This window comes from Heloderma suspectum, chromosome 2, assembly GCF_057233095.1.
Source record: "Heloderma suspectum isolate Gila_16-S chromosome 2, 16-S_ref, whole genome shotgun sequence".
NCBI lineage: Eukaryota > Metazoa > Chordata > Lepidosauria > Squamata > Helodermatidae > Heloderma > Heloderma suspectum.
In genome coordinates, this window is record NC_139459.1 from 73523576 (window position 1) to 73540654 (window position 17079).

Genomic DNA, 17079 nt, shown 5'->3' on the forward strand with positions numbered 1-17079 from the left:
ACATTTAAGGGCTTTTGAAAACTACACCACAATATAGCTGCTAATATAACATACACATTGGTTTGTGACTTAAATACATTTAAAACTAACCAGTTAAAAAGTGTGCCCTTGGATTTCCAACTGAGGATGAGGGATGGTTCGACACTTACACCACAATCCTATACATGTCTACTCAGAAGTTCCCATTATTTTCAGTGAAGCTTACTTACAGGTAAGTGGGTATAGGAATGAATTTTTGAGTAATGAATTTCTGGCTGTGTGGATATAGGGGTTAACTTACTTTGGGAATTTGCGATGCTTAGAATGTTATTCTCACACAACACATGTTCAGCCTTATTACATCTCCAGTCCATGAAGCATTTCTTAAATGTGCCTTGCTGTTAGTTGGAAATAAGTTAATAGCAGACAGATAAGTTACATAATCTTTGCAATTTTTTCATTAGGAGGTCTGGAGAACAGCATTATCTGCACTAACAATGCCTGGGCATTTGAGTAATCTTTTTATAGTCCTTCAATAGAATAATGACATGCAAGCCTGAAACATTCTGTGTGGCCGATAAGCAGCTCACACAAATCCAGAAAGTAAACATTCTTTGAAGTGACTATGTTTTATACACCGAAAATGTCATACATCTATCATGCTAGAAAGAGCACATATTGATCATACCAGAAACATTACCACTGAATCCGACTACGTGACTTTGTATATGTGATTTTGGCTTGTTTTATCACTGTGTGGTTCTCCCTATCAAGCCTGGGGGTGGGGACGGGGACCCAAATATACACTAAAGATCAAACTTGTATTCTAGATTTTTACACTGGCAAGCACAATGATAACAATCCACATAGATAGCCTGGAGGGCCAAACTACATATTACATGGCAGACATGCTAGAGAGCATGGCCAAAACTAACAAAGTAAGTTTTAAGAAATAAATGAAAAAGTTTTGTATTTAAGTAGGAGAAAAAACACCAGATGCACAAATGCAGGATGGGTGACATCTGGCTTGACAGCAGTACATATAAAAATGATCTAGTTGCTTTAGTAGACCAAAAACTAAATGTGAGTCTAAAGTGCAATGCAGTGGCTAAAAAGACTAATGCAATCCAAGCAGCATCAACAGAAATACAGGGTCCAATAAGTAAATGGTACCACTCTTATTCTGCTTTGCTCAGACCTCACCTGGAGGATTCAGTGCCAGGCACAGCAGTTTAAGAAAGATATTTAAAAACTGGAACATGTCCAGAGAAGGGGAAGAATGATGTTGAAGGACCCAGAGACCAAGTCCTGTAAGGAAAGGAGAACTTGAAGTGTATGTTTAGCCAGGAGAAGAGATTATTAAGAAGTAATATGATAGCTATCTTCAAATATATAGCGCCAATAGACAATGATGCAAATTTGTTTTCTGCAGCTCCAGGGACCCAAAGAAGCTCAAATTACCAGAAAGGAGGTTTTGGCTAAACACTAGCAATAACTTCCTGATGGTATAAGCTATTTGACAGTGGAAAAGACAGCTTTGGAAGGTGGCAGATTCTCCTTCATTAGAGGTTTTTAAGAGAGGCTGGATGGCCACCTATCAAAAATGCTGTAGTAATTAGTTTCTGCATCGGGAGGAGGTTGGACTAGATCAGGGATCCCCAACCTTTTTGGTCCCTTGGGCACATTTGGAATTTGAGAAACTGCTGTGGACACCACTACAAAATGGCTGCCATGGAGGATGTGGCTAGTCGCATTTTTGCTGCCGTGGGGGGCTGGCTAGCCAAAAGAGGTGGGAGGGGAGACTAGCAAGGCTACAGGCTGGGTTGGAGGGGGATATAGCACAGCTAAGGGGTACAGGGATGAGAAAGAGCAAGGCTAGAAGCTAGGAGAGGGGGGATAAACAGTGAGGCAAAGAGGTGGGGGAGAGAAATAGCAAGGCTAGGAGACAAGAGAAACAGCACAATAAAGTGGTGAGTCAGAGAGAAAGAGCAAGGCTAGGGACTGGGGAGAGAAAGAAGACTAGGGATGGGAAGGGAGAGAAATAGCAAGGCTATGTATAATTGATAGAAGTCTGTATTATCATATATAGGCATTTCATATATATTCATTCCTGTAAATATATGCAATCCATGTACATATATTTAAAAATGGGATATTTTTTTTTAAAGCAGGTGCCCGCAGGTGCCATGTTGGTAACCCCTGGACTAGATGACCTTCAAAATCACTTCCAATTCAGGGTAACAAATAATAATAAAATAGGCAGAAAGGTGGATGGGAAGGGATGGGTACCCTTTAACTGTGGGATATCTTTCTGCTCAGAAACACACTGCCTTCCCAGGGAGGAACAAAGATGTTCATATATTTTCTCCCACAGATTAAAAGGTAATTGGGAAGTGACTGAGCACAAAAATGGCCCTCCAGGAAAGGGTTTAGCACCCCCTCATCACTACTGCTCCTCTGATAAAATTTTGTAGTTTCCCACAGCTGCTTTTCATTTTTTTAAAGTCATCTTGAGGCTATTACACACATCTGCCATGCAACATCTAGTTTGACCCTGGGCCACTCAGTATATAACCAATGGTTATAACTCAGTATATAGCCAAGCAGTGTACAGGAATATCAGAAATATATCAACTACCCCTTTAACAGGATACTTACTATGAGCTCTACAATTCATATAAGATGTTCACATCTCGCCCAGTTACAAATTATACAAGTTTGATTTAAAGTACAGTCTTTAACATTTATCTTATCTTAACTTTGCTATCTAGACTTCCATTATAAAAATTCCTTACTTCTATTCATTTTTCAAATTTAGATAACCCTCTACTTCAGCCAAACTGGTGCCTTCCAGATGATCTTGACTACAACTCCCAGCATTCCCGACTATTGTCTATGCTGTCTGGGGCTGATGGGAGTTAATAGTCCAAAAAAAATCTAGAGGCCACCAAGTTGGGTAAGGCTGCTCTAGTTGCAGCTACTACTCTCAAAGGCTTCCATTAACTAGGCCATCTTGGAGATGCCAATATGAAACAGGATAAATGGTGCTAACATTACATTTCATTCAAAGAAAAGCATACCATTTGAGCACCACTACACAAGAACAGAGAATAAGAACTGTACTTCATTCCTTGAGTAAGGTACCAAACCACGGAAGAAATCTGTAATAGGAAGCAAAGTCACATAGTAAAAGCCCCAAATGTTTTCCCTCATGCATGTTTTGCTGACAGTTACACTGCATCATGGTCTTTATGCAGCTGCTTCTCATACATCTGTGTTTCATTTGCAAGACTGGAGATGATTCAGAATGAAAGGGTTAAACTATTGCCGTAACAGAGAGGATTTTTTCAAGATGATTACTACATAAGGATATAGATTGGTGTACAAAAATTGAAAATGTTAGATGCTTTCACATTATCTGGATACTTGTAACATTTGTTCATATGCATCTGTCTCATTTGATAAGCTAACTTACCAAAGTATGATAGATTTTGGGAAGGCCACCAGAATTTTCTGATCAGAACTGGGAAGTTACAAACTACAAGACTCAGCTCCACTGATTAATCTATGACAGTCATCAACGGCTTTCAGGTTTTAACAGATACCAATGCCTAGCATTTATGGCTGCCAAATGATAATGCTAGATAGCATATTATATGGGCCTAAAACCCAAAGCACCTAAAAACTGAAGTGTAGAAGTAACTATTTCAAGTTAAGAAGCCTATAAAGACAATTACAATCCTTCTTAATTAGAGGGGTTTTCCTACTTCCAGAATCTTACTATATTTATAAGAGACAATTATAAAAAACAATTAAAAGACAATTATAAATCTTCTTCATTAGAGGGTTTCCTATTCCCAGAATCCTACTATATTTATAAGAGTCATTACAGCTCCACCAAACTCTAAAATTCAAAGGGCTGGATCCAGATTTAGCCACGTGTAACTGGGCTGGCAGAAGTGGACTTACCTGCCATCTCCTCCCTATGGAGGAGGGGGCCCTTCAGCCCCCTGAAAACGCTACAGACAGGACCAGGGGACCCTGCTGAATCGTGTGAGCTGTGGCGAAGGGGTGAAGGCGGAGTTGCCTCATCCGTGAGCACAGCCCTTCCAGCCACAGAAGGCAGATCCTGGATCCAACCCTGAACTTTTAACAAACTGAAATTTTGAAAAATGTGTAACCTGACCCAAGTGGAAATGCACCAGCATCATTGTTTATATGTTTGATGAAAGCCCTGTACAGTCTTCATCTTTAGTTCACATACAAGGCTGAGAGATAAGCAACTTGGGCCTATTGTTTCCATGACTAAAGCCTGATACGTTATTTCAGAGGCAGGAGAGTCATAACAGTGCTGCTGCTTCCTGCCTCACCAGTAACATGAGAAGCTACAGACCATACTGCACCCCCTCCGCATACCAGCCTTAATACACTTATAAAGCTGCAGAGAGAGGAGAACTGATACAGTGTTGGGGAGGAGCTGCAGCATGGGCTCCCGCCCCCTGCCACTTGGTCCAGGGCTTTTAATTTTACACTTGCAGCACACAGGAAGGGGTGACTGAAGTGGCTCCACACGTCCAGGTAAATGGGAGTACCAGATTACACGCTCATTGGAATCACAACCCCTTTCAAGTTCAAGCTGGAACGCTTTGGCTCTGTGTTACAGTGATGTCCCTTCAGCACTGAGAAATCACAAAATAGCAGGAAGGCTCATTCTTGAACAGCTGTATTAAAGTTGTTAGCAGTATAAGCTACAAGTCAGAAGACAGTACTGATTTAGTAGTTCCATCTGAATTATATACATGTGGCTGTAAGCTCACAGACAGCATTATTCTAGGGGCATAGAATCTCATATGCCAAAGTTTCTGCATTCCTTAATTATTATTTTTCTTTCAAAAGTGGCTAATGGCATACCTTGAAATACTATCAAATAGGTTCAGAATGGGTATTAACATGAGATACTTGCAACTTTGTGTAATGTAGTCCTATTAGAATCTGATACAATGTCCCGGCACAGTATATTCTTGACTACCAAAACAGGACAAACACGCCCAATAGTAGAAAATGAAGGGAAGCGCAATACACTTGTGACATTGTCTTTCCAACCTGAAATTCATACAAAACCTGTTCCAGTTAATGCACTACAGATCTTTACCTGTATGCCACTTGTAACAAGTAGAATCATGCCTTGGAAAGTATTCAGAAATATAATTTATTATCCTGAGCCTGATGTATGTTTTCTGAAAACATCCCTAAGTTATCTCTGGCTAATATTTGTTCTACCCTTTGGCTGATCTAATGAGCCACATTCATGACTTGGGGCAAAAGAGGGTTTACGTAAAGCTTTGGAAGTTGCTCTTCTCAGCCCCTCCCACAAATCTAGTGACTGTGATGGAAACTGGTATCTCTGGCCTACAAGGTTAATATTTCATAAAATCCATACCTTTTTTTAGGCCAATTCAAAATTATATATAACAGCTGTGTAGGAAAGGACAGCATCTTTTCTTCCATGTTTCCTTCTTGGGGGAAAATGATCTTTACAATTAAAATAAAGCATCTGGATCTGCTCACCATCTCAAAACTGATGGCTAGAAAACGTCCTCTGTTGGCATGTTTAAGTCATGATAATAGACCTGCTGAAACTCACTTCAAAAGTGAGACTTTCATGAATAAAGGGTACTGTAGACAACTTTCTCTTGCCATTTCCCCTGCATATTTTCTGCATCTGTTGCTTTATGAATATGCCACAGCTGAACAAGAATTACTTATATTCAAGTATTTGTTGACTGTAGCCTGTGTGTGACTACTGCCATTCCTAATCATCCATACTAATCGATGGGAGTAGGTATATTCTGGCTGTGAATCATCACAAGAGGGAATCAGACTACTTGTATATAAATTGAGATTACTACAAAGAGACACTCAGCAGAACTGCATAACCCCACTAGAAGTCCCAACCACAGGCAGTTCAGTTTTATTTAATGACCGTGGCACTACTGTCTCCCGGTGGCCAAGTACATGTAATCAAAAGCTACAAGAGAGCAAGCATATTGGTGGAAGGGAGGGGGAGAGAAAAAGAGAAAATGACAAACAGAGCAGAGGAGTTAAGAGGAAGGAAGAAGAAAGCAGATATAACAGCTATGATGACAGAGCATCCAAATATTTCAATAAACCACACAAAAGACACTGAGCAAGGGGAAAAACAGACATATATAAGCCCAGCATTAGAATGGTATTGGTAGGTCACTGAAGTTCAGAATCAAGTGACCCAGTATTATATCTATGAATTGTTTGCTATGAATTAAATTGGTCAGAAATGTGGGAGGCAGTATAGATCATGACTTCCATATATAACCCTAGACAAGTCTCTCCAGTATTAAAATCGTGGAAGAAAACATAACCACTGAATAGATAACTGAGGCTACAAAAATATCTTAAGGTGGGTTATAGTTCCATTCAAATAATAATAAAAAGGCTTGCTCATGAATGATATATTTGGTCGATCCTGATAAAGGTATTACCTTAGTATGGCTTTTGGATTAGAGCCAATATTATTTAATGCAACATAAAGCAGACAAAATTAAATATTTCCTGCAATGGATTCATAAAGTCATGTTCTTCCTATCAGTGACGTAACTCATAAACCCAGAAGATAGTTGACTTTCTAAAAAGAAATCTTCAAAACCAGCCAAAAAGCAACTAGCAGCGTAATCCACTGCTCCAGAACCATACTGCTAGAGTAATCAGCATTGGCTTTAAGTCCAACTCTGGTACAAGAGTTTTGAGACTCATCCCTAGAATCAAAACAGCAGCCACTATTATCTTTGCCACAGCCACACAACCTATCTGGCATCCCATGCACTGGAATATCCAGGAGTCCATTCATCTGTATAACCATGAGCTTCTTACATATTTTACAGAAAAACTGGACAGAACTAGATAGCTCTATCCTGCTTGACTGGTACAAGATTCTGCTTAATTTGCAATGGCATAAACCATTGTTAGTGCTGCCAGGCCTGCCACAGATTATTTCTCTCTGGTGTTACAGTTATTATGTGGTCCATAATAACAATGATAAGGAAAGTAACCATGTCACTGGCCCATGTCTTGTCAGTTTCTGTACAGGGAAGGACCATAGTAGTATGGAATGGATCAACAATGGAGCAGACACTACAGTGCTTGCATTGTGAAAAAAATGGACACTTAAAAACGAGACAATGCAACATATGAATGTGTTTAGGATTCCAGTGCAAGAATCCTAGCTTCATCCCATCCACATTACACACGATTTTAGAAATCCATTCATCCATGCACGATCAAGGTCAGATTGAATGTTATCCCCACCAGCTGCTATACTCATGCCAAGATGCAGCTTTTGAAGGTTTGTTGTTTTTACCTACAATAGGTGTCATGTTTCTTATCCTACAGGATATGCCTTTAGATCATCATGACAGATAGAAAGAAGTCAATACTATGCTGCATTCTGTATAACAGCAATGTCAAACATGAAGGAGGGTTCTGGCCAAGAATTCTGAAGCAAACTACTATAACTTAGAAAAGTGCCTGGTGTTTTTATGCAAATCAGGTAAGTTTGAAGAACTCCCAGGTTCTAACTCCCATTCAAAGGCTATACTTAATTTTTATTGCAAAATAAAGGCTTAAAATGCAGTCCTGAAATGAGGAAGTGCATAATGTAGAACTATCACCTAGTCATCCCCATTTCTCCTCCCTTTGCCCAAATTTGACAGGATGCCTGTTTCCTTGGTGCCTTTACATTTCAGGTCTGTGTCTTGAGTAACCTCGCTTTTCTAACTGAACAAAAGGCAGAAATCATAACTCTATAAAACATCACCCATATAGTTTTTGTCCTCTTTTCTTTCTATAGAATATTTTATATGCACACACTAAAAGAAAGAGAATGAAGATCACGTATCCACAACTGACCATTTAAAAACTGAAGATGGCTATTAATAATAGGTATTGATATTAAAAGTGTATATTCCGTGACAGATTTCAAGGCACTTCCTAGTGATGATGGTGTGCATCATGGCATTTCAATATTCACGAGATCTGGAGAGTTACAATGATATGGATCCTATGCAGGTTTACTTGGAAATAACTCCCACTGACTTCTGGACTTACTCCCCAATAAGTGTGCATCAGATTTCAGACTTAGTCATAAAATATTAAGAACTCAGAAATACGACACCAAAGACAAGATAAATGTTCAACAACTAAGACAAATAATTCAAGTCTTGCTATCAAGACACTACCACTTCCCAGGGTTTATTTCATCTGCCAGGTAAAATTATATATATTTCACCTAAGCATGCCTGAACACAATCAACTGTGCCGCTGCTGTCTTATTAGTTTTCTATTCCCCATTTTAAATTATTTACCATATCCTTGATTTTGACTGGGATCTCTCTGCTCGCTTTACCTACTGCAGAAAGGAACGCTGGGTGGAAAACACTACACTCAAGAGGTGGGGGGATTCCTTGAAGCACGATATGAAGGGGGGGGGAGCCTCTGTACAGTTGCAACCATTTGCTTTTTACCACTTAATCCTTTCGACTCAATCTCAGATCATTTCCTGGATAGCACTGCAAGTCAGAACAAGGTACACACATTTGTTAATCTTTAATTGCATTACTTCCAGAGCGGATACCCAAAAAGGGACACACTGTATTTGAAAAACAAAATCCAAGAAACATGAAAAACAAGGACACTAAAGCTGCTTACCTCGCTCAGTTCTGCAGAGTCATTTCCATATTTCAGGGCAACTCCAGAATTCATGATTAGACTTTCCAAGGCTTGATTGCTTTCTATGGATTTTAAGATTTCCAAGCTTTGCTCCAGAAGATTTAACACCACCTTCTTTTCTGAGCTTTTCCTATCTTGCACATTTTGCTCTAGACAGCCATTTTCACTCAACATTTAGATAGCCTAAAAATTAACAATGCACAGGGTCTCCTAAAGAGAGACAAAAAAAACACAAAAACCTGGGTGCTGATTCACAAACAATCCATTGCTGCAAAATACTCAATAAAACACTGCAGAGTGCACGGCCAGACAGAGAGCAGACAGGCTGTTAACGATCTTCTGGCGACTAAAACTGCCTGGGAGAGCTGAGCCTCAGTTTTATGCCTTCATTCTCTCTCCCAACCCCCCAACCCCCTTCAGCTAGATCGGAAAAAGCATCTCAAGGAGTTAAATGCATTTGGATATATTTTGGGAGCCTCATAGGCACTCACATCCACCAACCCGCTCAAAGCTCTCTCGTTAGATCCTAGCAGGAGATGGAGGACAGAACAGGACGCAGACCTATCGTGCTGTTCACGCTAAAGTTTCCTCTTCCAGGGAGCCTGGAGTTGTAAGTGGTTTATGATCAAACACAGCTGTCTTGCTGCTGGCTACAGGGTGCATGGAAGGGGCGGTACCAAAGGAAGGAGGGACTGAGAGAAGGAAAGGAGGGGGAAGAAAGCAGAATACACATGCTACAGAACGCTCACTTTGGAATTGCAGGCATCTCTCCAGAGTTCTGTGTGCTAATTGCAAATTACTATATTTCAAAGAACAAAGCAAAATAAGCAACAGAAGAAATCAACTAGGTGACGCTGATGCCAGTTTCTCATTTCCAATAAAGTGACCTTCCCTTTGTGATTCAGAAGAAAGCTGCCAAATTAAAATTTTACAAGCATTTGGGGCAGATATTACTGGATTTTTCAAGTATTGTAAAGTTGTATATTCACTTGAAGACAAGAACATATGTAATACACTGAACTCCAAACTGGGAACACAGAATATGTGAGATCTACCTTCCATTCAAAACCCAATTCCTATGAAAAGCACTCTACTCTTTTAAAAACCTAAAGATGATTTGATAAGATTTTTTTTTTTTTTACTGTGTCCAGAAATCTTTCTGACCTAACTGGTTTCATAATGTTGTCAGTTTTCTTCATCTTTCCTTATCAGAATTTCCCCTGAAATTTATATCATACCAGCAAATACTTTTTTGTGCCACAAAAAGTAAGATGAAATGGTTTTAAAAAAAGCACTGCAGACTTGAGGTCTTGGTTCTAAAGGAAGCAAAAGTCGAGTGTAGCCAAATGTGTACCCTAGGTTTTGGAAAGCCAATTTTAATAAACGCAGAACAATGATACGTAAGGTCCCATGGCAAGCGACTCTAATGAGAAAAGGAGACCAAGATGGGTGGGAGTTTTTTAAAAAGTAAATTCTAAAGGCACAATTAGAAACAATTCCAACAAGAAAAAAAGGTGGAAGACAACAGAAGAAGCCAGTGTGGCTTCACAAAAAGCTTAGGGATTATCTGAAAACCAAACAGGGTACATATAGGAAGTGGAAGGAAGGCCAAGCTACAAAGGAAGAGTACAGGCAAGTAGCACAGAATTGCAGGGATGGCATCAGGAAGGCTAAGGCTGAGAACGAGGTGAAGTTAGTGAGGGATGTTAAAAGCAACAAAAAGGCTTTTTTCAAATACATGCACAGTAAAAGACAGAGGAAAGAAATGATGGTTCATCTATTAAATAAGAATGGCAAAGAAAAGGCAGAAGTGCTCAGTTCCTACTTCGGCTCAGTCTTTTCCCAAAAGAGGGTCTATTACCCCCTGGCAAAGGTGAAGTACAGCCTGAAGGGGAAGAATTGCAGCTCGAGATTGATAGGCATATGGTTAAGGAACACCTAATTACTTTGAATGAGTTCAAATCTCCAGGGCTAGATGAACTTTATCCTAGAGTAATAAAGGTGCTGGCAGAAGAACTCTCAGAACCGCTGTCTATTATCTTTGAGAAATCATGGAGGACGGGTGAAGTGACAGATGACTGGAGGAAGGCTAATGTTGTCCCTTTCTTCAAAAACGAGGAACCTGGGAACTACAGACCAGTCAGTCTGACATCAATCCCTGGGAAAATTCTGGAGCAGATTATAAAGCAATCCATATGTAAGCACCTTGAAAACAATGCAGTGATATGTCAACATGGATTTGTCAAGAACAAATCCTGCCAGACAAATCTGATCTCATTTTTTGATCACGTAACTTCCCTTGTCCCCTTCATGGATCACTGCCTTGTTCTGGCGAAGGGGCTTGCGTAACTCAGTGAAGCCATAAGCTATGCCGTGCAGGGCCACCCAAGACGGACAGGTCATGGTGGAGAGTTCTGACAAAATGTGGTCCACTGGAGAAGGAAATGGCAACCCACTCCAGTAGTCTTGCCAAGAAAACCCCATGGAACGTATCACAAGGCTAAAAGATATCACGCTGGAAGAGGAGCCCCTCAGGTCGGAAGGTGTCCAATATATAACTGGGGAAGAGCAGAGGGTATTTCCAAGTAGCACCAGAAAGAGTGAAGCGGCTGGGCCAAAGCCGAAAGGACACTCAGCTGTGGATGTGTCTGGTGGTGAAAAGAAAATCCGATGCTGTAAAGAACAATCTTGTTTAGGAACCTGGAATGTCAAATCAATGAATCAAGGTAAGCTGGAGGTGGTCAAACATGAGATGGCAAGACTGAACATCGACATCTTGGGAATCAGTGAACTAAAATGGACAAGCATGGGCGAATTTAGTTCAGGTGACCATTATATCTACTACTTTGGGCAAGAAAACCTTAGAAGAAATAGAATAGCACTCATAGTCAATAAAAGGGTGGGAAAAGCAGTACTGGGGTACAATCTCAAAAACGATAGAATGATCTCAGTACGAATCCAAGGCAAACCATTCAACATCACAGTAATTCAAGTCTATGCCCCAACCACTGAGGCCAAAGAAGCTGAGGTTGATCAGCTATGAAGACCTACAACACCTTCTAGAACTAACACCAAAAAAAGATGTCCTTTTCATCACAGGGGATTGGAATGCTAAAGTAGGAATTCAAGAAATCACCGGGATAACAGGCAAGCATGGCCTTGGTGTACAAAATGAAGCAGGACAAAGGCTAATAGAGTTTTGCCAAGAGAACACGCTGATCATAGCAAACACTCTTTTCCAACAGCGCAAGAGGCGACTCTACACATGGACATCACTGGAGGGTCAATATCGAAATCAGATTGATTATGTCCTTTGCAGCCAAAGATGGAGAAGCTCCATACAGTCAGTAAAAACATGACCTGGAGCTGACTGTGGCTCAGATCATGAGCTGCTTCTTGCAAAATTCAGCTTAAATTGAAGAACGTAGGGAAAACCACTAAACCATTCAGGTATGACCTAAATCATATCCCTTTTGAATATACAGTAGAGGTGACGAATAGATTTAAGGGATCGGTCCCGATAGACAGAGTGCCTGTGGAACTATGGACGGAGGTCCGTAACATTGTTCAGGAGTCAGCAACTCAATCCATCCCAAAGAAAAAGAAATGCAAGAAAGCAAAGTGGCTGTCTGATGAGGCTCTACAAGTAGCTGAGGAAAGAAGGGAAGTGAAAAGCAAGGGAGAAAGGGGAAGATATAGCCAACTGAATGCAGAGTTCCAGAGAATAGCAAGGAGAGAAAAGAAGGCCTTCTTAATGAACAATGCAAAGAAATCGAGGAAAACAAGAGAATGGGAAAGACTAGAGATCTTTTCAAGAAAATCGGAGATCTCAAGGGAACATTTTGTGCAAAGATGGGCATGATAAAGGACAAAGAAGGCAGGGACCTAACAGAAGCAGATGAGATTAAGAAGACGTGGAAAGAATACACAGAAGAACTATACAGGAAAGATCTTAATGTCCCTGATAGCCATGACAGTGTGGTCACGGAACTTGAGCCGGACATCCTAGAGAGTGAAGTCAAGTGGGCCTTAGGAAGCATTACTAGCAACAAAGCAAGCAGAGATGACAGTATTCCAGCTGAGCTATTTAAAAATCCTAAAAGATGATGCTGTTAAAGTGCTGCACTCAATATGCCAACACATTTGGAACACTCAACAGTGGCCACAAGACTGGAAAAGGTCAGTTTACATTCCAATTCCAAACAAGGGCAATGCCAAAGAGTGTTCAAACTACCGTACAATTGCGCTCATTTCACATGCCCGCAAGGTTATGCTCAAAATCCTACAAGCTAGGCTTCAGCAGTATGTGAACCGAGAACTACCGGAAGTACAAGCTGGGTTTCGAAGAGGCAGAGGAACTAGAGATCAAATCGCCAACATTCGCTGCATCATGGAGAAAGAAAGAGAAAGCAAAAAACATCTATTTCTGCTTCACTGACTACGCTAAAGCCTTTGATTGTGTGGACCACAAAAAACTCTGGCAAATTCTTCAAGAGATGGGAGTACCAGACCACCTTACCTGTCTCCTGAGAAACCTGTAGGGTGGTCAAGAAGCAACCGTAAGAACCAGACATGGAACAACCGAGTGGTTCAAAATTGGGAAAGGAGTACGACAAGGCTGCATATTGTCACCCTGCTTATTTAACTTATATGCAGAATACATCATGAGAAACGCCGGGTTGGATGAATCACAGCTCGGAATTAAGATTGCTGGGAGAATTATCGACAACCTCAGATACGCAGACGATACCACTCTAATGGCAGAAAGCGAAGAGGATCTAAACAGCCTCTTGTTGAGGGTGAAAGTGGAGAGTGCAAAAGCTGGTCTGAAACACAACATTAAAAAAACGAAGATCATGGCATCTGGCCCCATCACTTCCTGGCATATAGAAGGGGAAGAAATGGAAGCAGTGACAGATGTTATTTTCTTGGGCTCCAAGATCACAACAGATGGTGACTGTAAGCCATGAAATTAAAAGACGCTTGCTCCTTGGGAGGAAAGCTATGGCAAACCTAGACAGCATAGTAAGAAGCAGAGACATCACCTGCTGACAAAGGTCCGTATAATGAAAGCTATGGTTTTCCCAGTAGTAACGTATGGCTGTGAGAGCTGGACTATAAGGAAGGCTGAGCGCTGAAGAATTGATGCTTTCGAACTGTGGTGCTGGAGAAGACTCTTACAAGTCCCCTGGACTGCAAGGAGGTCAAATCAGTCAATCCTAAAGGAAATCAACCCTGACTGCTCATTGGAAGGCAGATACTGAAGATGAAGCTCAAATATTTTGGCCACCTAATGCAAAGAGAAAACTCCCTGGAAAAGACCCTGATGCTGGGAAAGATTGAAGGCAAAAGGAGAAGGGGACGGCAGAGGATGAGATGGCTAGATAGCATCACCGATGCAATGAATATGAACCTGAGCACACTCTGGGAGAGAGCGGAGGACAGGAAGGCCTGGGGTCCATGGGGTCACGAAGAGTCGGACACGACTTAACGACTGAACAAGAACAACACAACCTCCCTTGTGGACTGTGGGAATGCTGTGGACATCATATCCCTTGACTTCAGCAAAGCTTTTGACAAAGTGCCCCATGATATCCTGATAAGCAAACTAGCTCAAAAGTGGGCTAGATGAAATAACTATCAGGTGGATCCACAGTTGGCTACAGAATTGGACTCAAAGAGTGCTTCTCAATGGGATCTTCTCAAACTGGGGTGAGGTAATGAGCAGGGTACCTCACAGCTCAGTCCTACTTTCTGCCCCAGAGAAAAGGACTTCCTATGTGTTTCAGGATGTCTTCAGCTCATCTTATTAAATGTCTTATCCTGAGCTCAGTCTTATTAAAATTCTATTCACCAACTGCTAGAAGAAGCTTTATCCTTCAACCTGACCACTAGCATACTTAAGGTCTACATTCGGATGTGCTTTCCTACTCATTTCCCAGGTTCCTGACATTTTCTTCAAGGCTAATGATTAAGACAGAAATCGTCACCCAACACTCTATCATTGGACCTGACAGGAAAACATTTGTATAGTTTTGGTAAATCTTGTTTTAAATGCAGAAAGTAGAGATGTGAGGGTAATGTGGAAAAGGAAAAAAAAGATGTTTGATTGAAGAAAGAAACTTGATTATATTTGTAGTATATGAAACACAACCATTAATCATGATGAAGAGTTAGGTCCTCAGAGGGCACTCTCCTGGAGCAGAAAATAGATTCCCCTTAAAGCTGTGTCATCAAATGTCTTCAATGTACATGATTATGTACCATATGTATTATGAATGTTTAGCCAATCTCAAGTTGAACTTACAGAAAATATTTCTTCAGTTTAATGAAACACTGAAGTGCTCATGTTTGAAATTTGTTCAGCATTTCAATGTAGTTATTGCTCATGTTATCAATTAATAACACACTCTTCATAGTCACATGTAAGATAAGTCATTTGGTTTATTGTAAAGTTTACTGACCATTCTCTAAGCATTCAACAATGCAAATTAGAGTAAATTCTAATACTCATATCAACATCATATGCAATGATTTTAAAAATATATTATTATTATCATCACCACCATCATCCACCTTTTTTCCTCTTGCAAGGAACCAAGGTGGCTTACATGGTCCTCTTCCTCTCCATTTTATCCTTATAACAACCCTCTGAGGCAGGTTAGTATGAGAGTAAGTGACTGGTCCAAAGTCATCCAGGGAGCTTCATGGCTGAGTCCCAGTTGAACGCTAGAATCATTACACCATCATATCAATGGTTTACATTTCTAGAGACAGAGCCTCAAGTTTCTGATGAGCGAAGGACAAAAAACGCACACACATATTGCAGTTCTGTTATGGATGATGCTGACTGTATTTGTTCTAGGTGTTGCAACTCAGTACAGATGCCCAATAGCTAGGCAGCTCCATTTGCCAACATAGCATCTAATTTATCTAATATCATAGACTTTTTAGTCTTTGTGTGTTAGAATTTGTTTCCCCTGTATTTAATCGTTTTTGACTATTCCTTTTGTAAACCATCCTGTGAATTTCTACTGCAGGGCAGTATGGAAAGTTTTATAATAAATAATAAATAAAATAGTACAATCAGATTTGGAGATGGAGAATTGATATTCTGTAACTTTGTTGTATTATTTTGTGACTATCTTACTTGGCCACCGTTAGCTTCAAGGCGTCATGGATTAGAAGATGGATCTTGGTTTGTTTTATTTTTAGAAGTATGTTTTTAATTAGCAGTTGCAATGAAAATACGATCTGTGGTTTCATAGAATCATAGAATAGTAGGGTTGGAAGGGGCCTACAAGACCATCCAGTCCAATCCCCTGCTCAGTGCTGGAATCCAAGTCAAAGCATCCCTGACAGATGGTTGTCCAGCTTCATCTTGAATGCTTCCAGTGTGGGAAAGCCCACTACCTCAATTGGTTCCATTGTCTTATTGCTCTAACAGTCAGGAAGTTTTTCCTGATGTTCAGCCAGAACCTGGCTTCCTGTAACTTGAGCCCATTATTCCATGTCCTGCACTCTGGGATGATCAAGAAGAGATCCTGGCCTTCCTCTCTGAGACAACAGAAAGGGCCAATGTGTGCATTTCATGCAATTTCCCCTTCTCAGCAGAGGCCCTAATCCTTTCCTGGTTTTCACTTGAAAGGAAAAATGGCAAACTATGGGTCTCTCCTGGATAAACCCTATGTACTATCTTCTGTACCATTTTCAACTGAAAATAAGCCTAAGTTTGATAACATGAATGGTTTGGAAAATACAAACAGTAAAATACAAAACAGACAACTGGTGGAACAGAATAAAAAGTGAAGTATACAAGAGACAGTAAATTCCATTACTGCAGATACATTAACTGCACTCCAATCAGTTTCCTAACCACTCTGGCACACTTCAAATACTAAATCTACTTAAAATGTCATGTCCCCGCCTAAGTTAATCCCCTTCACAGTTGATATTAGATTCCTTTTCCAATATTTCGTGCTACCAAACCATTTACTAATCCGTCAAAATTAGTCTGTCCAGTTTTCATCATTTCATTCTCACATTTCTGGTACACAGTGAACACCACCTGTAGCAACAGTGCCTTGGAAAATGAGGAAGAATGACAAACAGCTCTTTGGAGAAACACTGTAGGCTTTTTATTCCCCTCTTGGAAGACTGGAAAAACAATGTTTCCCATATATTCATTTAGTCTCATCTTACCATTTTCGCCTCTTAAATCCTTCCTTTTTGTGCAGTACAATTATTATATAATCTATTAAGTTTCTGATGCTCTCGGTGTGTACTCCACCAACTTTGACTTCATCAGTTACCTCATCATTGTCCTGTCTCCTTTCTATC

At 40.4% G+C, this 17079-nt stretch overlaps 1 protein-coding gene across 5 annotated transcripts in view; it reads right to left on the reverse strand.

The window, feature by feature from the left end:
- MCC (MCC regulator of Wnt signaling pathway) overlaps nt 1-17079 on the reverse strand; it is a 320734-nt gene that overhangs the window by 214794 nt on the left and 88861 nt on the right. Inside the window, exon 1 of one of the 5 annotated variants that reach the window (XM_084833887.1) lies at nt 8719-9509. The exons of the other annotated variants lie outside the window; for them this stretch is intronic. Within the exon in view, the coding sequence (XP_084690013.1) occupies nt 8719-8913 (195 nt within the window). The 5' untranslated portion in view covers nt 8914-9509. Of the gene's footprint in view, nt 1-8718; nt 9510-17079 lie in introns of those variants that run through there. 5 annotated transcript variants of the gene reach the window in all.